The 21872-nt window shown below is 36.6% G+C and overlaps 9 protein-coding genes across 10 annotated transcripts; 6 read left to right on the forward strand and 3 right to left on the reverse strand.

Moving 5' to 3' along the window:
* Positions 1 to 1166: 1166 nt before the first annotated feature.
* Positions 1167 to 2278, reverse strand: LOC9321147 (lectin-like protein LEC). Its single transcript, XM_002885035.2, has one exon. The coding sequence runs from the start codon at positions 2176 to 2178 to the stop codon at positions 1363 to 1365; it is 816 nt and encodes a 271-aa protein (XP_002885081.1). The 5' UTR covers positions 2179 to 2278; the 3' UTR covers positions 1167 to 1362.
* A 1745-nt stretch (positions 2279 to 4023) lies between these two features.
* On the forward strand, positions 4024 to 5671 carry LOC9321149. The gene is made up of 4 exons (XM_021031332.1): positions 4024 to 4131; positions 4741 to 4831; positions 5060 to 5327; positions 5417 to 5671. The coding sequence occupies exons 2-4, from the start codon at positions 4748 to 4750 to the stop codon at positions 5557 to 5559; spliced, it is 495 nt and encodes a 164-aa protein (XP_020886991.1). The 5' UTR covers positions 4024 to 4131; positions 4741 to 4747; the 3' UTR covers positions 5560 to 5671.
* Positions 5672 to 5802: 131 nt separating this feature from the next.
* Positions 5803 to 7092, forward strand: LOC9318998. Its single transcript, XM_002882886.2, has 2 exons — positions 5803 to 6160; positions 6277 to 7092. Exon 2 carries the CDS (start codon positions 6339 to 6341, stop codon positions 6771 to 6773), a length of 435 nt encoding a protein of 144 aa, XP_002882932.1. The 5' UTR covers positions 5803 to 6160; positions 6277 to 6338; the 3' UTR covers positions 6774 to 7092.
* Positions 7093 to 7688: 596 nt separating this feature from the next.
* On the forward strand, positions 7689 to 8996 carry LOC9318999 (cytochrome c oxidase copper chaperone 1). The gene is made up of 2 exons (XM_021031333.1): positions 7689 to 7838; positions 8574 to 8996. The coding sequence occupies exon 2, from the start codon at positions 8575 to 8577 to the stop codon at positions 8797 to 8799; it is 225 nt and encodes a 74-aa protein (XP_020886992.1). The 5' UTR covers positions 7689 to 7838; position 8574; the 3' UTR covers positions 8800 to 8996.
* A 40-nt stretch (positions 8997 to 9036) lies between these two features.
* LOC9319000 (metallothionein-like protein 3) lies at positions 9037 to 9885 on the reverse strand. The gene is made up of 3 exons (XM_002885037.2): positions 9637 to 9885; positions 9381 to 9428; positions 9037 to 9307 (listed from the first exon to the last, which is right to left on the reverse strand). The coding sequence occupies exons 1-3, from the start codon at positions 9684 to 9686 to the stop codon at positions 9196 to 9198; spliced, it is 210 nt and encodes a 69-aa protein (XP_002885083.1). The 5' UTR covers positions 9687 to 9885; the 3' UTR covers positions 9037 to 9195.
* Positions 9886 to 12173: 2288 nt separating this feature from the next.
* Positions 12174 to 15461, forward strand: LOC9321150 (probable ubiquitin-conjugating enzyme E2 25). Of its 2 annotated transcripts, XM_021032044.1 has the most exons (8): positions 12174 to 12278; positions 12375 to 12454; positions 12990 to 13139; positions 13223 to 13987; positions 14069 to 14132; positions 14231 to 14370; positions 14465 to 14776; positions 14896 to 15461. In XM_021032044.1, exons 2-8 carry the CDS (start codon positions 12398 to 12400, stop codon positions 15223 to 15225), a joined length of 1818 nt encoding a protein of 605 aa, XP_020887703.1. In that variant the 5' UTR covers positions 12174 to 12278; positions 12375 to 12397; the 3' UTR covers positions 15226 to 15461. The 2 variants fall into 2 exon arrangements, with proteins under 2 accessions (XP_020887703.1, XP_020887702.1); XM_021032043.1 differs by lacking the exon at positions 12174 to 12278 and having other exon boundaries at positions 12285 to 12454.
* Positions 15462 to 15645: 184 nt separating this feature from the next.
* On the forward strand, positions 15646 to 16324 carry LOC9319001 (phosphopantothenoylcysteine decarboxylase subunit VHS3). Its single transcript, XM_021032046.1, has one exon. It carries the CDS (start codon positions 15718 to 15720, stop codon positions 16156 to 16158), a length of 441 nt encoding a protein of 146 aa, XP_020887705.1. The 5' UTR covers positions 15646 to 15717; the 3' UTR covers positions 16159 to 16324.
* Positions 16325 to 17082: 758 nt separating this feature from the next.
* LOC9319002 (RNA polymerase II C-terminal domain phosphatase-like 4) lies at positions 17083 to 18132 on the reverse strand. Its single transcript, XM_021030973.1, has 3 exons — positions 18001 to 18132; positions 17376 to 17762; positions 17083 to 17322 (listed from the first exon to the last, which is right to left on the reverse strand). Exons 1-3 carry the CDS (start codon positions 18130 to 18132, stop codon positions 17083 to 17085), a joined length of 759 nt encoding a protein of 252 aa, XP_020886632.1.
* Positions 18133 to 18825: 693 nt separating this feature from the next.
* LOC9319003 (thioredoxin M4, chloroplastic) lies at positions 18826 to 20485 on the forward strand. The gene is made up of 2 exons (XM_002882891.2): positions 18826 to 19126; positions 20007 to 20485. Exons 1-2 carry the CDS (start codon positions 18868 to 18870, stop codon positions 20324 to 20326), a joined length of 579 nt encoding a protein of 192 aa, XP_002882937.1. The 5' UTR covers positions 18826 to 18867; the 3' UTR covers positions 20327 to 20485.
* Positions 20486 to 21872: the final 1387 nt, after the last annotated feature.

Here is a 21872-nt window from a genome sequence, read left to right on the forward strand (position 1 = left end):
CTAAAAAAAAAAAGATTTGGCTCCGGTTACCACTAATTAAACCGGTCCAATCCGGTTTAGCTGTTCTTGGCGCTGTTTCTCGACTCAAATGTGCCATGACACCAGCAAACCAGTTTTCAAGAAAAAACTTCAGAGAGTAACATAGTTAATGTCTACACCGACGACATGGTTATCGTGAATGTCTCCAAAACATTTGTCTTGCAGTCAGGCGATCGAATTTGACAGCTAGGATGTGGCTTTTGGGAATGCCATTGTTGGTTTTGTTAAGAATATCGAGGCATCATTGGTTTCGAAGTTGAATTTGAGAGAAGAATTGGTATGAAAGAAGAACAGAGCTAAAAACAGAGTTTTGAATTGGCATGTAATAGTAACACAATCGAGTTTGAATTTTTAAACGGCAAAAAGATTCTATTCATTCGAATCGTCAACACAATAACGCCAAGTGGGTGCGTTACAGACGCCACTACAGTGGCGGATTTAGAAACAAGTTTTATAAGGGTCAAACTAATACAAAAATTATATGATCATGAACAATAAATTGAAAAATTATATGAATCAAAGGGGTCATTTGAAAGTTAGAACAAAAATTTATAGGGGTCAAACACTAAATTTAACCAAATATTTCTTCAAATTCAATCAAATTTACACTAAAAATAACTAATATATAAAATTTATAGAGAGTCTCCAACAAAATGGACCTACTGTTTTTATTGAATGAGGGGTTTATCTATCCGATTGGGAAATACAAAAACAGAAAGAAAAATAAATCTTCTTTATTATAAAATTCGACTAATAATTGATTCCATTATGTAATTCGTGTCCCCTATCTTAATGGAACTTTTTTAATTCATATTTCGTGTATAAATCTAAGACATTCCACGTTTATAATCTTTTGCATGGGAAACCATATTTTATTCCGTGAATAACATAACTCAATTATTCTCCGTTTATTTAATATAAACCGTTTTCATTGCGTGCATGCAAGAATTTTTTTTTTTTTTTTTTTTTTGGTACAAGGTTAAATTACATGCAAGAATTTGTTCTGCTTCTTTTGTCATCTTTAATCGATAGAATCATGTATCTATGACAAATAAAATAATTAGACGACGTCTAGAGCTAAGCTACTAATGTTTGATTTGGAGCTTGCTACAGTTATAAAATACATGTTTGGAAAGAAAGTTTATTTTATTGAAAAATCTCTGAATTATTCAGACTGAATACACAAATATGAAAATGCAATGCAGAGTAAGCCACACATGTTTAGCTTATTTTATTTAAAACGTTAATTATTCACTCTAGTAGTACAAAATTACAAAAACAAAGCAAACGATACCTAGCCAAAACCGAACCAAACCGGTTTCGTTAGTTTTCGAACGACCAGCTCCAAATGTCGTGACGCTCACCGGCACGTCCCATGGAACCAGCAAAACCAGCGTACATGTTTTGAAGAAGAACATCATCGAGTACTCTCGAACCTTGGATCAAAGGCCTCTTCGGTTTCTTAACGTTTTCAGGCGCGATCGTTATGGTATTCCTAGAGTCTTTGCTTCTGAACTCGATCCAAACCTTGAACCTCTCTCCACTGCTAAGATTCACATCTTTAAACGACCAAACTTTCCTTTTCCCGACTAATGTCTGAACCCAATAACCAGCTTTCTCAGCGACAAGAGAAGTCATCGAGTTGATGTTGATTCCGACATGGTTACCACTAATGTCATTAGACTCTTTGTTTTGAAAAGTGTCCAGTTCGATAAATATGAGGTTGTTTTCTGGCTTTCCATCGTTGGTTTTGTTGAGGATTCCGAGATATCCGCCGCCCGAAGCGCCGGAGTTATCAGCGGCTGGGACAATGATGAAGGCAAGGCCTTGACCAGAATTAGGTTTGGTGCGAGGAGTGATGGAGAAAGTGAAGGAAGTTTTAAATGAAAAAGGAGTAGAAGTGTTTGAAGATTTGAATTGGATTGGATTGATGTAAAGACCTTGACCGTGAGAGAATGGGGTTCCGTCTCGGGTCATGGATAAAGCTCCGGATCGCTCAACGCCATCAGAGGAAGGACCAAGCTCAGCGTCTCCTAGGAATAACAAGTTGTTGCCATCGAAAGAATTGAAGTTAAATTTGACGGCAAAAACTGCGTTAGCTAAGAACAGAGCAAGAAAACAGAGTTTGTGAATCTGCATTGTGTTTCTTTTGTTGTTGTTTGTTATTGAAGTGTGGAGAAGATTGGTGATGAAAAAATTTGGAGTCTGATGATGTGTTTATATAAGGGACAGCGTAAGCCATCGAGTTTGAATATTCAAATCTATGATTCGAAAAATGGTCAAATAAACTAAGCCAAGTGGACACGTTGGAGACGCCACAAAAAGGGCCTTAGCAGTGAAAAATGGACCCACGCAGATGTCTTTCAATGAACAAATCTTATCCTTGCGAAAAAATCTTATAATTGATTCGAGTAATAATTGGTTGATTATATTATGTGTTTCTTGTGGGTTGGCTGATTTTATAGGCATAAACTAGTTGCATTCTCAGCTTTTCCCCCAGTTTTTTTGTTCTAGCTAATTCCACCATTAACTTAGATAATTCTCGCAATTTCAACATGTACTTTCGGATTCATCCTTAAAACTACGCCTCCAATTGAACCGGTCATTAAACCGGTACCATATAACCCGGTTTGATTTAATTCAAATTTAACCAAATTTAAACCCGATTTTACCAAAATTTTATAAAATCAGCCAACCCAACCGAATCTTATTCTTCTTCGGCGGCGATTGGTGGTCACGCGCTTGACGGTTGCGGAGAATTCATGCCGTCTCCTTCTTCAACACCTTCCGATCCAACTTCTCTCAAGTGTGCAGCTTGTGGTTGTCACCGTAACTTCCACCGCCGTGAACCTGACGATTTCTCCTCTGTTCCACCACCGTCTCTTCTTCCATCTTCATCCACAACCGCCGCAATTGAGTATCAACCTCATCACCGTCACCACCCTCCTCCTTTGCTAGCTCCTCCGCTTCCTCGTAGTCCTAGTTCATCTTCTCTGACAGTAGCTGAGGGAGACAGGAAGAGGACCCGTGAGTTTGTTGTTGGCCAAGGAGACGGACCTCAAGGACCCGCATTGCTCGAAGAACCCGTCTGGGATCCGACCCGAGAGACTATTGCCGCTGAAATCGCCGACTTGGAGGCTGCCGAGGTGAGGGAACTCGGGGTTTAGGGTTCTGGTGAGGTTGTTGTTGGAGAGGACCAAGGTGTGGAGGAACTGGAGACGGAGAAGGCCACGGCCGATGTGACCGGAGAGAGAGAAGGCGTCAAGTCGGAGCTTCGAGACCCAGTTGGAGGCAGGGTCGCATGTGCAACCGACCCAGTTGCAGGGATCGTAGTCTTCAGATCTGCCGTCGATGAGACCCAAAACGTCGTCGTTGAAAGTCGGGTCTGCCGTCATTAAAGAAAAAAAATTCTGGTCAAAATCGGGTGAAGAAGAAGAAGATTAAGTCAAAATTTGGTTAAATTTGAATTAAATCAAACCGAGTTATGTGGTACCGGTTTATTGGCCGGTTCAATTGGAGACGTAGTTTTAAGGATGAATCCGAAAGTACATGTTGAAATTGCGAGAATTATCTAAATTAATGGTGGAATTAGCTGGAGCGAAAAGGTTGGGGGAAAAAGCTGAGAATACAACTAGTTTATGGCTATAAAATCAGCCAACCCGTTTCTTGTCCCCTTTCTCTACGAAACGTTGCGAATTTTCATATCAAGTTTAGTTGATATCATGAACTCGTTTCCATTACGTGGATGCAAAAAATTCACTCTGTTTTACGATTTTATCACGTCCAATCAATAAATAGGTAGTTTTAACGACCAAATAAATAAATTTACATTTTCTTGTTTTACGACGGTGGATGACGGCGGCGGGGAACGATCGCAAATAAAATGGTGTGAAGAGTGGGCCGGGCCATTGATAGCCCAAATACTTAGCCCATAACTCAACTCAATTTAATTTTTTTTGACTTGTTTGTTTACTTCGTCCCTCTCAGTTGCACACAAAAAAAAAAAAAAAAGGTTTCGTCCCTCTCATTGCGTCACCGAGATTCTCACCGGTCCTCTGCTTTTTGAATCTTTGTCTTTAAATCCATTCAAAGGTTAGTGATTTGTTTATCCTTCTTCTGAGTTACTTTGTATCGCTCTCTTGTTAAGATGCTGCAAAAATGAACTAGAGAATCGTTTTACACTTGTGTTGGTGTGGTTGCCTTCGCTATTCCATCTTAGGAACGAGATTTCGTGAATTAGGGTTTAGGGTTTTGGAATTCAGGGATTTAACCTTTTAGGGCTTATCAGAATTGTTAATTTCTGTAATCGTTTCTTCGAAATTGGATGAAATCAATAATTGGATGAATCAATTATCTCATCCAAATTGAAAAATATAATCACTCTTTAGAATAGAAGTTGAAACGATAGTAAGAGGTTTAGGATGATGTTGGTACATACTACATACAACAATAACATGGAGTGGCTTGTGGGTCGTCTTTGAAATTGAGCTTAAGCAAACAAAGTATCCATAGCTTCTCCTTTTTTTCTGGCTTCGTTATGCTTTAATTTGTGCATAAAGAAGTAGGTTAACATGGAGATTTACAGGATTAGGAAGATTTGACTGTGCCACTAATCAAATCTTTTCCTTTTTCCTCTTTACACAAGAATGCTTTATTTAATAAGCATGGTTCTGTGCCTATTTGTTTGTTGGAATCTGTTAGGTTAGAGATGGAGTTGGATCCAAAGAAGTTTGCTGCACTATTGGACAAAATTGAAGCTGAAGCTGATGAGTTTCTATTAGCTCGAAATCAGGTACTCGGGAATTTGTTTGGTAGTATCTATCTAGTTGGAAATATTCCCTACTTCCTAATTTATACGTGATTGTGGAAAGCAGAATAACTTCCTTTGGAATTCACAAGCTATTTCTATCTATTGTTGTTCTGCAACTTATTTTCTCTTCTGAGAAATCAGATTTTATATGATATATTGTTAGGTCAATAAGGTTTTTTAACCAAATGGAGCTTGTAATATGTGCAATAGATGGTGGAGAATGACAAGGAGAGGAATGCAAACCGAGAGGCTCTTACAGCACTTAGGAAGAGAGCTCGGACAACAAAGACTAGTGTTCTGTCTCCATTCGATTCTATGATGAAAGATATACATGTGAGCTCAACGAAACCTTTGGTCCAAGAAGTTTGCTCCACATGTGGATCCCATGATTCTAGTGAACCGAATTGGATGATGCTCCCAGGAGCTGATCTTTTTGCTGCAATTCCGTTTCATGCTGTGCATACAATGCTAGAGAAAGGTTTCATCTTGTTCACAGTTTTTTGCTACTCTCTTAAAGACTAATGCAGTTTCCTCATGAGAAAATTGCCTACTTGTTACTGTGTGTAGATGAAGAGAAAATGGAGTTTGAATCGAAGAAATTGCAGAGCTTAGTGAAGGAGAAAGCTCTGTTTATATCGGAACTCGGGGCTCTTGCTGATAGTACTTCTCCAGGCGTTATCAGATCGTTGGTGGCTTTAAAGGATAACTAAACTAAATAGAAGAAGTAGAAACAATGTTGGTTTCACATAAGGATATTGGTGTTCTATTTTATGAAAACGAAATTTCATTAATTTAAAAGCACAATCTTTCCTTGTGACTTTTGATGATTGCTTTCCACTAATTAATATTTTTCATGTTTTACCAAAAAGTCATGGATAAGTTTTCCCAACAGAAGGTGCACAAAAAAAAAAAAAAAGTTTTCATAACAGATGACATTATTGGTATAAATATCCTAATTTTTTTTTGTATTGAAATTATTTGTGTCAACTATAAATTAGTTTATAATCTCTCCCACTTATAATCGGAAAGCAATCTTTATACGGTGGGTTTGAATTTCTGTTGAAGAAAGAGGAGAAGCTGCCAAAAGAGGACCGAGATCAAGTTAAAAATCTTCTTTTGCAACAAGACAAAAACTAGGGTTTATCCATAAACAATTCCCAGAAGTTCTCTTGTGGAATTCAAAATCCCTAAATCATATAATCTCTCTATTCAAAACCGTAACATCACAGCTTCCTCAGGCTCTTGTGGAATTCAAAATCCCTAAATCATATAATCTCTCTATTCAAAACCGTAACATCACAGCTTCCTCAGGTTTGAAATTTTGAAGCTTTAACATCTCTCTATCTTTGAAAAGTCTGAAACTTTGAATAATAATTTGCGTTTTTTTTTGGTTCCATCTGTTTTTGACCTCTTCTCGATATTTTCAGGTGATTTTGCGAAACCCCAGCAAAAAAAGGCAGATTCTTTCTATTGGAATCAACAAGGTCCGATGAATTCACATCTCTTCCGTGTAATCTGTATGCTCCATTCGATTATCGCACTTACAAGTGGAACCCTGATGATGTTCTACACAGAGAAAGCTTCGATCTTTGGACATGGTAGTGATATAGCAAACAAGCTCAAAGGATCAACACCTCACGACGAGCAGCTTATTCAGATTTCTCAGTCATTCTCTGGTTTGCTTCTCTTTGCTATCGGATTGGTACTTTTCATGGTGTCGTTTGTGAAAGACAGAGAGTTTCATAGCTTCTTTGCCGCTGGTTCTGTGATTCTCTATATGCTTATGGCTTTATGGAGAGTTATATTTGAGTGGAAGATTGAAGATCTTGCTTTTGAATGTCCCAAGCAAGCTCTTGGAGACATTGCTTTAGCTGTCTCATGGATTTTCTTCCTCGTTTATACATGGAGAGAGAAGTATGATTGATTGATGTTTTGTTTTTTTTTTCTTAAACTTGTGTGGGCTATGCAAAAGATGATGTGCTTTGTTAGAAATTGGAGATCACGAGAACCAGTAGAGCTTGGGGAAAGTGAAATCTTAGACTAAACTATTGTCGGTTTTTTATAGATTCAGAAGATCAAATGTCAATGAAATATAGGAATTGTCAATGAATTTGTTTTTTTTTTTTTTTCAACTGTGAAAACATCAAGTCTTGGTTTCATCAGCGAGCACATTCTTGAAACTTGTTTTGTAAATCTGTGTAAATACTCTGTTGGGTGAAATTCTCATTTGTGACACTTTGTTATTTTTTTTTCTGCAAGTGACTAAATCACATCCAATGTTGTAGAATCTAGAAGCAAAGATGGAGATGACCAAACTAGAGCAGTTTCCAATAAGAGAGAATAAGTTCATCTTCTAAAAATGGGATGGTTCTGTGTAATGAGAGGAAGAAGTTAAATTGAGAATCACAAACTTCCATTCTCTAATGTCTCTCCTCTGCCTAGCAAAAATTGTAGCTTTCTTTTGTTCCAGCCTTTACCCTGAGTCTCTGTGTCTGTTATAGTTGACAAAAAGTTAACTTTCTTCAGATGAGTAAAATCTCTTTGGAAGTGCTAACAACAATATATGTTTCATCTTCCTTACCGTGTCCTCTACATCAATACCAACCGGAAAATTTACTCTGTGTGAGAGATGTTGAATTGCAATCTCGTATTAGTATCATTCTCCAAATCTACCTCAAGGACTCTGGTTCTTGTTGTTAGTCTGATAGCAAACAAAATATTTTTCTTCTTCACTGCGAAATTGTTGGTGTATTTGTTGTATTAAGGGCCTAGCCCATTATAGATAGACCTATCACAAGGGCCCAATCAGAATTTGTTAACTGGAACATTCGAATAAAAAAAAATTCGTATTTGGTGGCTTCTTTACTTTGAATTCGCCTCCTTGTTCAAGCCTGAAGCCAAGTGGTCTTCATCTTTCCTTTCATACCGTCGCCGACATTTTCACCGGTTCTCTGCTCTTTGATTCTTCCTCTGTAAAATCCATTAAAAGGTTTCTCCTTTTCCTCTCTCTGAGAAATTTTGTATCAAGAATTGTAAGATGCTGCAAAGGAAAGATGAAACATTTTTCGCAGATTTAGCTTGCTTGATTGCTCGTTAAACAATTGGTTTATGAGTTTGGTGTTGTTGTTATCTTATGGATGAGATTTCGTAACTTAAGGTTCAGGGGTTTTGAGGATCAGGGTTTTTGAACTTCAGGGTTTTAACTCTCGTATGTTTCTTAGGGTTTATCAGATTTGCTTATCAGCGTCGTCGTGTCTAGAGTATTCAATTAAAATCATCAAATTTTCTGATGGGTTTATGCGCATTTTTGGAAATCGATTGAAAAATCTAGAATTTAATAACCCACTAATTCGTGATCAGAAGTTCTCAGTAAAATTCTTTGTGGTGAAGATTTATGCAGTCCTTGTTCTTGATTTCTTACCAAGTAGAAGGTTGTCATGGAATTTTATACCTTTGTTAGCTCTTATTGAGCTTGGTTTTTGAGAACCAAGTTTATAATTTCGATCGTTGTTTGTGTTTGATAATGAGCACTTCCCAAGGTTTAAGGACTTGATAATTGATCTTTAAGAGCGCTTCTTGAACAGATGAATGAGAAGAGTTTTCTTGTGAATACCAAATAGGATGTGAAGGAGAATCTAGGCGATATTACTTATGTTATGTTTATGCCATTTCTTCATTGTCATGTTCATATTTTTGACCGTGTTCTTTTTCCTTTTGTCTACAGGATGAGTGATCAAACAGCACAAAACGGCTTGATTCCTTCACCCACTTCAGAGCCAAGCAAGGCTGCTGCCTCGGCAGAGACGAAACCAAAGAAGAGGATATGTTGTGCTTGCCCTGATACGAAGAAGCTGAGAGATGAGTGCATTGTCGAGCATGGTGAATCGGCTTGCACTAAATGGATCGAGGCTCATAAAATGTGTCTCCGAGCAGAAGGTTTCAATGTCTGATACTTTTTTTTTTTCTCTTCTTAATACGTAATTTGATGGTGGATCAAAAGGAATGAGCAACATAGATTGTTCATCACCCGGGATGGGTTTAGGGTATAAAAACAGGAGATTAATTCTTCATGAGATTATGTATGCATTTGGATACAAAATCGCATTTTGTTGTGATTGAAAATAAAAAGAAACCATCTTTTCAATTATCTTGCAAGTTCTTTAGTTTTATATGGAAGGGAAAGAAGATGTTACTAATAGAAATATGATGGATTGGATTGGAGGATAAAGAAAGGGTCATAACCCATTACATCACACCATACTAGAGAGTCATAAGAGAGATATGAGCTCAATAGATGAACTCACATCAACTTTTATTCATATTACATTTTGATTAAAGAAGCATTTTTAGTTGGGGCAGCAAGTGCAGTTGACGCAGCTGCAGGTTGAGCCACACTTGCACTTGCAATTCGCGTCGTTCTCCTCTGCACCAACGTCCATGATCATGGCTTCCTTGTAGCTGCAAAACAAAATCAATTGTTGCATCATTATGATCTCGTTGTATCATCATCATCACAATCATCTATTATTACCTCTCCTGAGTCTTGACGATGTCGAAGGTGTAGCTGGTTCCCTTCTTCCTACAGTCACAGAGTGAAAAAAGCATATGTCAGTCAAGATCTAGAGCAACATAAGAGCAATAAAAGATAAAGATTATAGTTTCAGACATAGATCAAGCATCAAGATCCAAAAACAGAGAGGTTTCACTCTGCTGTTGGCTCAACAAAATCGATTACAAAACGAATCAGAAACAAGATTTTTCGTGAAACGGAAACAGAGGACACTTACACGCACTGGGTCTTGTCAGCACAGTCGCAGCTTCCGCAGTTGCTTGACATGATTGACTTTTTGAAAAAAGATTGAAGGTTTGTTTTAGTGTTTGAGTTCTTGTTTGTTGTTGTTGTTGTTGTTCTGTTTTGTGATCCGATGGCTCTGTAATTTATAGAAGGATAGAGAGTGGAGAATCTCTGCAAATTATGTGACAACCGAATCTTTTTTGGGTTACGGAGAGAAAAGCCTTTCGTTGCCAACCTCTCGTGTCCATTTCACTCTTTTTTTCCCATTATATTCGTTATTCCTCCCTTTATTTTTAGTAATCCATTACAACTCTTTTTAAACAGATTTGGAACATTGGAATATAGTTAATTAACTGAGATCATTTTTTTTTTAATTAAATGATCTAGTTGAAAATATTTAAATCGAAGCGTGCTCAAGTCATAGGTGACAATTTAAAGTCGTTTCCTCAAACACAAAATTGTGACGTATTCGTGAACTTAGGGTGGGTGGAGATTTAAAGTTTTGAACAAGATCTTTGTTTTTTTTATAATAGATTAATTTTAAATATATACTCCTTACTTAGGAGTTTTGGATATTCGGCGTAATTTTAACTTTGCAAAATTCATGATTACTCAAAGATTCCAAAAGGATATTATTTGAATGTAGTGCTCTATATCTTTTCCCAATAGTATCAAATTCAAATACAATCATTAGAGGAATATAAGTCAATTTATCTACTCTAAGTTCAAATACAATATTTTAACTTAGAAAATCAGAATAAAAATATTTTATTGGAAAACTAGCAATATAGCCCAATTCTATATCAGAATTAGAAAATAGTGTAAATTCATACTTTCTCTGATGCATGACTAGTTTTGTTTCTTAAAAAGATTAATATCATAATCGTATTGAAGAAAGATTGTAAACAACATATATAAAACCATTATCTGTGTTTTTTTTTTTTAAATTCGCAATTAGATTACCCTTACAATTTTATTATGGCAATACTAGTAATAGTTTTCCGGATTTGAACTGCGAAATTGTGAATATCCTTTGTGTTTGTAATCTTCAATTTACCATTTCAGTTATATTAGTAATGACAACAACTTTTTCCCTTGCAAATGAAGTTCATGTATAAAATAGCCATTTTTGAAAGTTGGACGATTAAATGACATTTTTCCCTTTAAAGAAAACATAAACAAATATACAGTGTAAAAGTAAGAAAAGTACAAAAGTAACTCAATTGCGCACTGTACTTTTGTACATTGTCTGAATTCTGAATATCAATTTCCTTGAACATTTCTTTCATAAACATCATTTTTCCATTCACGAAAGAATGAGCAAAGAAATGCTTGTCGTTATGTGAATAAAAATCTGTCCACTAACTTGCAAAGACCAAAAAAGATGGCTTTCTGTCTCTTTCAACTTTTATTCATTGGGCAAGCAATTTTTTATTTTATTTTTAATTAATTTGGTTCTCTAGTTTGAAAACTAGTAGAGCATGTGTTTTAGAAATTAGTGCCTTAATAAAACAAACAACTTCATAATTCTCAACTACAGTAGATTACAAAGCCTGTGATGACTGATGACTATCTCATGTTTATTTTTCGATCTAAAGAAAAGTTCCATTGTTTGTTTGTTTGTTTGTTTTCTTCTTTTCACTTCATCTTCCATTATTTCTTATGTTATGGGCTTTCAGAAATGGGCATCATCAGTAGCTGTTGTTCCTTACTAGTTTTATTTTATCAATAGTAAAAATAATGTATATAGGCCCGAAATGAGACCAGCATGGATAATATCTCTCTCTTTTTTTTTTCTTTTGCTTAAGTAAAAGCTCATTTTTATCTTTCTTAAAATATCTTTTCAAACAAAAATATAAAATCATCCTTTTTAATAAACGACATATGTCACACTAATATAACTTTTTATATTAAATTAATACATTTTTATTACTTAATGTAGTAATATTAAACTTTATCTTTATTTTAACATCTAAACAAACTTCATCTATTAATAGCACTATAAATTAATGATCATTTAGTGATCATTTTATTTAAAATAAAATAATTAAGTAATAATAGTAGTCAGATTCATCGTACTTATTTTAAAGAAAAAATCAAAATCATTGTATACTTTATAACTTTTTTCTTAAGATTAACTCAATTATATCTTCTCATTAGATTTGCTATGATTGTTCTGTTACTAGAAAAAAAAAACGAAATCCAGAAAAGAGTTCCCAACCGTTAGATTTACCCAAAAACTTGTTTTTCTCAAATCTTACGGATCTAAAATCATAGCCTTGGTCGAAGTCACCTAACCGTGTTGCTTAAGCTCGGTTTTATATCCTCTACAGCAGCAGACTACGCTAGTACCTACATCAACACCGTTGATATTAGTTTCCAATATAAAATACGATCTGAACCGTCAAATGTAAAAATGGGGCCCATCTGCGTAGACCTTCCGTATTGACTTGTTGAATAAAAACGCACAAATAGGAAAATTTCATTAATCATCACTTAAAAAAGGTTATTAATTTAGGTCTTTAATTTAAGATGGGATTAGGATTAAATAGAGAGAAAGAGAGAGAGAGAGAGAGAGGCCCTTTGCGCAATCTCACTCTTGTTGTTGTGTTGGTATATTAATACGGCGCCAAGGTTATACACCCAAAACTTTTTCTTTGATCGATTTCTTCTTCTTCTTCGTCTTCTTGTCTAAGTTTTGAGGAAAATTCTCTCGTTTTCCGTTTTCAGTTCTTTGCGTTTGGGATCGTTCAATGGAGACCAACGTAGTGGAGATCGCTCCTCCGGTCGCTTCTTGCTCGAGAGCAAAGGTTAATACTTTTACCGAATTGAATTGAATTTGATCGGATTTTAATCTCTAGAGGGTAATTCTGTTTAACTGTATCCCAAAATTCACTGATTTACCTAATTGATTTGGGGGATTGTGCGATCATCAATCTGGGTTTGAGGGCTTTGTTGATTTAAGGGTTTTAGTGAGTCATCGTTGATTTTGCTTATGTGTGCTTGATTATTAGGGTTCTCACGTGCATTATGTTTGTTTTTTATTTGTGGGTTTCTCTTTGTTGTTGGATTGGTTTTGAAGGAGACTGTTCTGACGTTTCATGTTCCTGATCACTTGAAACTGTAACTGACTGTTGGTGTTCTGTATCTGTTTAAGTTGTTATAGACTTGTTTTTGTTATGTAATGTGATATCAAGTCTATGAATGTTATGCCTTTGGTTTCTTTGTGATAACAATTCGTTTTCTTCTTCTCCGTTTGCGTTTTCAATTTTATACATAGTTAGTTTCAATGGGATATTATGTTTTATCTTACTCTGGATTGCGGGTGGGATCATGATCTTGTAGGCTGAAACTCCAGAAGTGATTGATGTGGAGGAATATGAAATGCAAAACGGTGGTGTTCTTAATGGCAACAATGTTGATAACAAGAATAAAGGGAAGGCTATTGATTTTGATTCCGTTTCTTACGATGAGCAAGATGATGAGTTTGTTTCGGTAGGTGTTTGAATTTTCCTTTTCTTTTAATGAGTCTACTTATGCTATCACAACTATAAGGTCACTTTTAAATACTATTGTAGGGTGATGATTATGATTACCCTGGATCATCTCCAATATCAAATAGTTTGTTAGACCCAGATACTTTGATCTATGAAGACGACGAAAACTATTCCGAACAATATGACTTTGAAATGGAGGAGGAGACTGATAATTACTCCATGTATCAAGACCTTTTCGATGGTAAGGATATCCCAACTGGTGTGGAGGTGTCAATGGATTGGTTTCCAAATTCAGCTGACAAGGAATCAGCGAGTGGAAGCAGCAAATCGTCTAATAAGTCAGATGTTACCGGTAACAGTTCCAAGAAAGCAACAAAAGGAAGTGGAATCCAATCTCAGTTTTCTTTCCCAGATATGGCAACCCCTATTGCTCAACCATGGAATGCTTTACCGCACAAAGCTGGAGGAGTCATACCAAACTCTGCTTATGCCTTGCCACAGAACAGCAAGGCTTTTCAACCACCTTTTACTCTCGGTTCTTCAACCTCCAAAACGTATTTTTCCAATCATTTTCAGCCTCAGACTCCTGATACAGTATTGGGGGAGGCTCCAGCTCCTGCTGCAGGTTCTTCTGGTTTATTGCTTCAGGTACCACCAAACACACCCGGTTTTAAAGGTTATGGTGCTCGGTATAGAGTGGAAGAGGCGATATTACCTCCGGATGCTTCCAGAGTTAAAAGAAATATGGAGGATTTTCTGGGGCTTTATTTGTTTTTCAAAAGATTTGACATCGTCGAAGATTTTTCAGATCACCACTATGCTTCTAAGGGAAATTCTTCAAAGCAGGTTGCGACCGATGAGCATAAGTTAATTTTTGTTATGGAATGTTATGTTTTTCAAGATTTAACTATTTCTTTGTCTTATCAGCATTCGAAGGAATGGGCGAAAAGGATTCAAGACGAGTGGAAAATTCTTGAGAAAGATTTACCAGGTATTCACGCTGTCTTATACATCAATTTCTGCAGCTTTTATAAGCAACTTTTCTTACATTATTTTTTTTTTTTTTTGCTTTTGTTGTTATTGGGACAGATATGATATTTGTCAGAGCTTATGAATCTAGGATGGATCTTTTAAGGGCTGTAATTATCGGAGCGCAAGGAACTCCATACCATGATGGTCTGTTCTTTTTTGATATCTTCTTCCCGGATACATACCCTTCTGTGCCACCGGTATTTCAACTGAACTTTGTCAAATTGAGTTTCTTTTTGTTGTTTCCTAAAGGTTGTCTCTTTTGATATGTGAAATTCCTTTTGGTTTTACAAGACTGTTCATTACCATTCTGGTGGGCTGAGAATCAACCCGAATCTGTACAATTGTGGGAAAGTCTGTCTGAGTCTTCTCGGCACTTGGAGTGGTAGCCAGAGGGAGAAATGGATCCCCAACACTTCCACAATGTTGCAGGTTCTTGTCTCGATCCAAGGTCTCATCTTAAATCAAAAACCTTACTTCAACGAGCCTGGCTACGAGAGTTCAGCGGGTTCTGCACATGGTGAGAATAGCTCTAAGGCTTACAGCGAAAACACACTCCTACTGTCTTTAAAGACTATGGTTTACACCATGAGGAGACCACCCAAGGTAACAACAAAAACCTCATTCCATTACACTTGTCTCTCTATACTAATAAAAAAGCGTAAACCTTTTGACGACTAAAGCTTGAGATTGATTGTTTCTGGTGGGTTTTTTGAATGCTACAGTATTTTGAAAACTTTGCGTATGGACATTTCTTCAGCTGTGCTCACGACGTGTTGAAGGCGTGTAATGCCTATAGAAACGGAGGTATACCGGGATTTCTGGTGAAGGGGGCTCAAGATGTGGAAGAGAATAGCGAGAACAGTAGCTCTAAGAAGTTTAGGACAGATGTGGCTACCTTTGTGGAGACAGTGCTGTTGAAAGAGTTTATTCTTCTAGGTGTCCTTGGTCTCGAACCGGAAGGAGAAGACAAAGCACCTGAGACTAACAACGTTGCAGAGAGTAGCCACAATACCAGATCAAGCGCCAAGAGAGACAGAGTTTCTTCTAGTTGATCTCCATGGCTCCTTTTTTTTTCCCTTAATTTTTCTTAATTTCTGAAGAAACCAACCGGTGACTTAATTAGTTTCTCCTTTTCTTACAATCATGGATCCTCTTTTTTTCTCTTAACTATGACATAAATCTTAAAAGACTATTGAGAACTGAGAAGTCACTCTCATTTGTATAGTTGCCTTTACCAGTCAGATTTATTATTATTATAGCCTCAATTTTCTGAGCTACCTTTTTCACAGAGAAAGTGAGTATAAGTCAACGATACAAGGTTTAGATTTTGACTTTTAAGCTTTATGTTCATATATCAAGACAAAAGATGTGAATGTACTTCTGCTTCAACTGAAAAAATCTAAACTAGGTTCTAAAAAACCGGAGATACGTAAATGTACACGTGGCCATCCACGTGTCCTCCCTCTCCTACTAAAAACCCTAAACCCTTTCCTCTCTGTATATTAGCCGTCCTAAACTATCCGTCCCACACTCTACGATCAAAAATGGCTTCAGCTTCATCATCGGCGGCGAGATCACTCATCCGTGACGGAAAATCAGTGGCGAATCTACTCCTCCGTGGACGTACGACCAATCTTACTGAGACTGTGCAGAACAATGGACCGGCCATTCGATCTCTGCTTTGGTTTAACCAGACGGCGCCGGCGGCTAGCCAATACCCTGTTTTCTCTGAAACTTTTCCGGTTATGCAATCCGGTTTACGTGTCGGCTTCGTTCAGAAGGAGGGTTTCTCGGAGAGGATAGGGAAAATGGAGGCGGCTCATGGAAAGCGAGTGGTGGACAACGAGGACGCTGATTCAGAGGAGGAGACAGATTTTGATGAGGAAGAAATTGATGACGTGGATATCGACGACGATGAAGATTTTGATGATATTGACGATGATGAGGAAGAGGAGGATGACAAGTACACAAGGAAGAAGAAGTAACTCTTTTAATTCTTCACAAAATGCTTCTGTTTTTGCTTGAGATTACTGGCTTAGACGACATAAACCTTCTTTGATGAAATGATTTTTAATGACGTTTTCTTCTTGTTTGTCTCATTATATTTTCCTTCACATTCCAATTTTATAATAAAATTAGTGGTTTTGGTTATGAGTGTTATTCGGGAATACGAAAAAAATAATCAAGGGACAACAATGTTGCAACTTTGTATCTCAGTAAACATCACTGTATCGATTAGAAGTTCTCGATTAGACTAACTTCCCAAATTGATTTTTGCAAATATCTAAGAAAATCAATTGATTATTGATTATGTACCTCCTTTTCCTAGCTTTTTTTTTAATATAAAGATTGAGTTTTATGTAAATTTAAACATTCTAAGAATAAAAGAGATATATTGTTTTCTACAAGATTTTTTAATTAATATTCAAAATTTAACAATCTTTTTTTAAAGTAAACCTCTCTCAACGCAAACAAACGATTTCAGCACAACCTCTTTGAATTAAGTTCTGTTTTAACAGGACAATTTCTCTATCTTTGCTCTCAGTTTCTTTAGCCTCTCTTTTCTCCATACGTCTCTTCTTATACACAAAAAGACTCAAACGCTAGGTAAATTTATTATTCCTTGTTCATCAATTTTCCACAAATATTGGAAAAAGCATTATTTGCTTCCAGATTTATTTATTTTCGTCTTTTGCTACCAGAATTATGAACCAATAATAGCAAAAAAAAAAAAAACCATCTGCACATCCCATTTAAGTGCAACTATGGGAATCGTATTAATCTTGGACAAATCAAGTAGAAATTAAATATGATGGTATGCAATAAATTTCAACAAGTTTTGTTAGGCTAAATATGAGCCTAGCTTTGGGCTTCATTTTGTTGAAATGATAATGTATGAAGCAACATCCTCACGTCTTGATATATTCTCCGTCGAAGAATCGTTGATGAAGATTCCTGAGGAACTTGAGAGCAATGGCCAATCCTCCATCCTCTTCAGTCTCATCTATACCTTCCTCCGAGTAAGATTTTGGAGCCAAATGGTGGCAACGATATTCCAACAAGTTTGCCTTAAGGAAGTTGAAAAGATTTGCAATCAATCCACTGTGTTGGGTCGTCGTGGGTCTTTGGAAATAACGGTAACTCGTGATCTGTGGTTGGTATGGTCCGTCCACCAAGTTGAACATTGATCATCCATGACAACCAGGACACGTTCGTCGACCAAGACAAGGTCAAGTGTTTTCATACACGTGTCTCTACTGCAGATGACGCGACGGCCAAAGTAGGTTTGATGCGGATGAAGCAACTTGAGCATATAATCGGAGTGTTCTGGCCGGGAAAGCGAGTAAGCATGTAGCGTGTTGTTTGCTTCACGCAAGAATTCGGCTACAAAAGGGCGCAATTTTATCAACCCTTCATGGGACTGTGCGGTGATCCGCCAAAGATCGTCCCTTGAATCTACTTCTCCGATCAAATGCTTCTCTCTATCGGATAAATGAGAAATTATAATGTAGTCGTAGAGTGTGCCTCGTAGACCAAGGACCAAGTGAAGCTTCTTCTTCTCTTGTAAAGTTTTTATCATGACATGGCGCTTCATAAAACCAACGTATTGAGGGCTCAATTTCAAGCGCCCTTGGATAGGAAATCGAAAGGTATGAGATTATTATTCTCCACGTAACTGCTTTCATCCAAAGCTGATCTGCATCGACAACAGAGTCCTTCTAGAACAACACTATGACCACAAACCATTATTGCTTTTTCGTTTCTTTCTGTAAATTAAAATTCACATATGCACAGATGAAACGCCCCAGATCATCCCTTATGCCAACCTGTTCCACCAGATGCTTGTCTCCGTCTGCAAGCCGCGCGATGTGACAGCTATCCAAAAGTGTGTGGTGCAGACCGAGAACCAAGTGAAGCTTCCTCTGCCCAAACCCGATACCAGACTTTTGCTTCTTCATGGCTGTTACATATTCGTGGCTCAGCTGTGCACTCTCGGAGATGTACTCGAAAGGTTTCCCATCTTCTTCCTCCGATCCACCTCTTCACCGCATCGGCAACAGAATCCTCGTTGAGCAACCCAGTGGCGGCATTCAGGGAAATTTGTATCTCTTACCCTTGTAGGAACTGTTACACGCTTTAAGTATAATTCGCATTGACAGCACTTCCCGCGGACAGAGAGCCAATTGGTTTACATGGAGCACTCATCCTTGGCGATACCCTTTGCAACCCCTATTGGTTTTACTTGTACACTACCTTGCGAAACTACTAATACGTACAGATTAAAAAAAAAAATTAAACAAATATATGATCCCTTTAATATATATATATATATATATATATATATATATGATCCCTTTAATTTATATGATAAAAAAGATCAACGAGATATTTACTTTATACGATATTTATCCCTTTAAATTTATACGATATTATCCCTTTAATCTAACTAAACGCGCAAGAAAATGTGTCTGTGTTACAGAAAACAGAATCGGATTGGTATGGTGCTGCTTAACCGAAATCGGATTTTATAGACAAAAATTGATGGTTTACTCGGAGTCCTCTAAACGCTGTCGTCCTCTAAACGCTGTCGTTATCATATAGGAAGAATGAATGACGTGGGGAGGATAACATTGCCTCTGTATGTTCTCGAGTCATTCCAAATACACCACTAAAAAAAATTCTCTGCTCCTTCAATGGCGTCGTTGATCGATTCCGTCACCGTGACCCGCGTATTTTCTCTCCCGATTGCGGCTTCGATTTCATCTACTTCAGCTGGTCCGTCGGTTTCAGGACGCCGGATTTCCCCAGTCAGGTTTCTGGAATTCAGAGGTTTGAAATGTTCGCGGAGTTTGGTGACTCAGTCAGCGAGTCTTGGTGCGAATCGTAGATCCAGAGCTGCTCGCGGTGGAAGAATCGCTTGTGAGGCTCAGGACACCACTGCTGCCGTCGAAGGTATATAGCTTAATTTCATTCTTCTTCTCGTTTTGTTCTCTCATGGATTGTGTGGAAGTGTAGTCTTAACCAATTTCTGTGTAAAATTAAGCCTTTTTTGTGATTGCTAATTATGTGGAATGATTATCTGTGACTCAAGTTAATAAGTTTTCCAATTTAGGAGTTGTGATTAAGAAGCACCAAATCGTGTACAAGTTTATTAGTTTTTGTAATCATAATTCACTACTTTGAAACTTGGATTCTTAGGAACTATATCATTGGATTCTTTGGGATTAGAACTCGTAGTATTTTGGTAAAATCTCATTTGAGAATTGTTTTTCTACTGTTTGATTCTGGTCTGTTACTGTTCCATTCTCTGAAAGCAGGATTCATACGGTTTGGATTCTGATTGTGGAACTCGTAGATCTGAACATTAAACATAGATTTAGTCTTTTGTATTCACTGATTTAGTTCTCTGAAACTAGGATTCACAGGGAGTGGATTCTAATACTAGAACTCGGAGATATGAACCATAACACATATTGTGGTCAACGTCGTTTGAGGACTCAGCTTCTTTATCTATCAAGTTACTTGGATTTTACTCTGTTCTATGCATCCCCATCATACCCGAACCCGTGTTTCCGTTACACTTTCATGATCAAACCAGGATTGACTGATTATACTAATCGAAAATAAAGTTCCTGAATATACTCTGTGATAAGAATCTTGATTGCTTCCTGTTAACATATGGTTTGATATAACTCAAGAAAGAACCAGAGTCTTGGCATTGAGCATTGATGTGCTCTGTATACTATTTCACAGAACAGTTCTCTCTAATAGTCTGATTTGCATAACTTCAATCACCATTGAGAAATCTAACTAGTTTGTTTTGATGTTGCAGTACCAAACCTGTCTGATTCAGAATGGCAAACACAGGTTCTGGAATCAGATGTTCCAGTATTGGTCGAGTTCTGGGCACCATGGTGTGGACCGTGCCGTATGATTCACCCCATAGTTGACCAACTGGCCAAGGATTTCGCAGGGAAGTTCAAATTCTACAAAATCAACACCGACGAGAGCCCAAACACAGCGAACCGTTACGGGATACGCAGCGTTCCAACAGTAATCATCTTCAAAGACGGTGAGAAGAAAGATAGTATCATTGGAGCTGTCCCTAGAGAGACATTGGAGAAAACTATAGAAAGATTCTTGGTCGAGTAACAAAATTTGACTATTTTGTCACTCAGAACCATTTTACCTTATCTTCTCTGTTGTAATCTGTGTAAAGTCTTTTGAGTTTTTGACTATAAATGTTATCGTGGGTCCTCTTTGTCTGGTTTAATCAAAAAAATAAATCCACCGACGCCATGAGAAGCATAACTCCACGTTGAACCACATGCCATGTTCTTCTTTCTAAGCTCTAATTCACCGTACAGCATATACATACATATGTTTTTGAGTAATGTAGGCTTCCGTACTATTTCATTCTGTGTACTGCATAGGACATGTTCTATATATCTATCTATTATTATATCATATGTGTGTTTTCGATTTCTAATCCAATTATCTATACTAGTATTTTTGCAACACTTTGGTGACGGGTGGGTAAAAATGCTTCTGGGTTAATCGGATATCCGACCCGTTTTTTAAATCCTTCACAAAAAAATTGTTGGGTCGGGTTATATTTAACCCAACTCATACACCGGATATTCCATATTTAATAATTTAGATATTTAGAAGATTTGATTAAGATTTAGAATTATGATTCTCCTATCATCTTTGTTTGATTTGTTTTTAACTATTTTGAATCATCATATAATACAGATTAAATCCTTATTTTTTTAATACCACCAATATTAGACATATTAAATCAGTTTCATTTAGAAAAGATTGTATAAAACCAAAAATTGTCTCGTGGTATAATGTTACTTAATAACAATATTTATAAAATTTTAAATATCATTAACACGCCGCTTTAATACATATTAAATCTTCAGTTTATTAAAATATAAATGTCTTAAAGAATGATATGATTTGTAAACTTTTATATATAATAAATAATCATTAAATTTTAAAATAAAAACAAATCACGGGACGGATTAAGAAATTACGGAACGAGTTATATTTCGGAAAGAATTTATATGGCGGAAGAATTTGAATCAATATTTATATACTGCTTTAATACGGGTTAAATCCTCAGTTTATTAATAATTGTCTCGTGGACTCGTGGTATACCGTTACTTAATAACAATTGTAAACTATAATATAAATAAATATGTTATAAGGAGATACAATTTACAAAATGTTTTTATACTAACTTTAAAATTAAATTATTCCGCGGTATACCGCGGGTTAAAATCTAGTGTAAGTGTATATACTATCTACCATGTACTAAAAGATCATGAGAAAACGCGTTTCCTTTCCAAATCATTTTAATTGGATTCCCATGTTTAGTCTCGGATTACACAGGTCATCTTTTAAGCGAATTCGCATTAAATAATTCAGTAGACTAAAACTTAGGAAACTATAATTTTGAAATATGCAGTTAGATCGCAACCTTTGATAGCACCGAGTAACTAAGATACAAAAACCTGAACTAAATATACAGCTAGATATCAAAAACGTTTGTCAATTATACCAATCTCTTTCATTAACACATTTTTTCTCCTCTAACTTGAAAGATCTGAACCAAATGTTAGTTACAGTCACATTACAAGACACTTCAATTTCTAACCAAATATAGAGCTAAATATATCATTATCTTGTA

The sequence above is a fragment of the Arabidopsis lyrata genome (assembly GCF_000004255.2).
Source record: "Arabidopsis lyrata subsp. lyrata unplaced genomic scaffold ARALYscaffold_3, whole genome shotgun sequence".
In the NCBI taxonomy this organism is placed as follows: Eukaryota; Viridiplantae; Streptophyta; class Magnoliopsida; order Brassicales; family Brassicaceae; genus Arabidopsis; species Arabidopsis lyrata.

What these genes read in the sequence shown, in the direction of transcription:
- LOC9319000 (XM_002885037.2), bottom strand. Translation starts at nt 9,686, where the DNA reads ATGTCAAGCAACTGCGGAAGCTGCGACTGTGCTGACAAGACCCAGTGC. An exon ending in GCTGACAAGACCCAGTGCGT is followed by an intron (nt 9,429 to 9,636) that starts GTAAGTGTCCTC and finishes CTGTGACTGTAG; the next exon opens with GAAGAAGGGAACCAGCTACA. An exon ending in ATCGTCAAGACTCAGGAGAG is followed by an intron (nt 9,308 to 9,380) that starts GTAATAATAGAT and finishes TTTGTTTTGCAG; the next exon opens with CTACAAGGAAGCCATGATCA.
- LOC9321149 (XM_021031332.1), top strand. Translation starts at nt 4,748, where the DNA reads ATGGAGTTGGATCCAAAGAAGTTTGCTGCACTATTGGACAAAATTGAA. An exon ending in TTCTATTAGCTCGAAATCAG is followed by an intron (nt 4,832 to 5,059) that starts GTACTCGGGAAT and finishes TATGTGCAATAG; the next exon opens with ATGGTGGAGAATGACAAGGA. An exon ending in GCATACAATGCTAGAGAAAG is followed by an intron (nt 5,328 to 5,416) that starts GTTTCATCTTGT and finishes TACTGTGTGTAG; the next exon opens with ATGAAGAGAAAATGGAGTTT.
- LOC9319003 (XM_002882891.2), top strand. Translation starts at nt 18,868, where the DNA reads ATGGCGTCGTTGATCGATTCCGTCACCGTGACCCGCGTATTTTCTCTC. An exon ending in CACCACTGCTGCCGTCGAAG is followed by an intron (nt 19,127 to 20,006) that starts GTATATAGCTTA and finishes TTGATGTTGCAG; the next exon opens with TACCAAACCTGTCTGATTCA.
- LOC9319002 (XM_021030973.1), bottom strand. Translation starts at nt 18,132, where the DNA reads ATGAAGAAGCAAAAGTCTGGTATCGGGTTTGGGCAGAGGAAGCTTCAC. An exon ending in ACAAGCATCTGGTGGAACAG is followed by an intron (nt 17,763 to 18,000) that starts GTTGGCATAAGG and finishes GGTTTTATGAAG; the next exon opens with CGCCATGTCATGATAAAAAC. An exon ending in TGGTCGACGAACGTGTCCTG is followed by an intron (nt 17,323 to 17,375) that starts GTTGTCATGGAT and finishes TACCAACCACAG; the next exon opens with ATCACGAGTTACCGTTATTT.
- LOC9318998 (XM_002882886.2), top strand. Translation starts at nt 6,339, where the DNA reads ATGAATTCACATCTCTTCCGTGTAATCTGTATGCTCCATTCGATTATC.
- LOC9319001 (XM_021032046.1), top strand. Translation starts at nt 15,718, where the DNA reads ATGGCTTCAGCTTCATCATCGGCGGCGAGATCACTCATCCGTGACGGA.
- LOC9321150 (XM_021032044.1), top strand. Translation starts at nt 12,398, where the DNA reads ATGGAGACCAACGTAGTGGAGATCGCTCCTCCGGTCGCTTCTTGCTCG. An exon ending in CTTCTTGCTCGAGAGCAAAG is followed by an intron (nt 12,455 to 12,989) that starts GTTAATACTTTT and finishes ATGATCTTGTAG; the next exon opens with GCTGAAACTCCAGAAGTGAT. An exon ending in CCATGAGGAGACCACCCAAG is followed by an intron (nt 14,777 to 14,895) that starts GTAACAACAAAA and finishes TGAATGCTACAG; the next exon opens with TATTTTGAAAACTTTGCGTA.
- LOC9321147 (XM_002885035.2), bottom strand. Translation starts at nt 2,178, where the DNA reads ATGCAGATTCACAAACTCTGTTTTCTTGCTCTGTTCTTAGCTAACGCA.
- LOC9318999 (XM_021031333.1), top strand. Translation starts at nt 8,575, where the DNA reads ATGAGTGATCAAACAGCACAAAACGGCTTGATTCCTTCACCCACTTCA.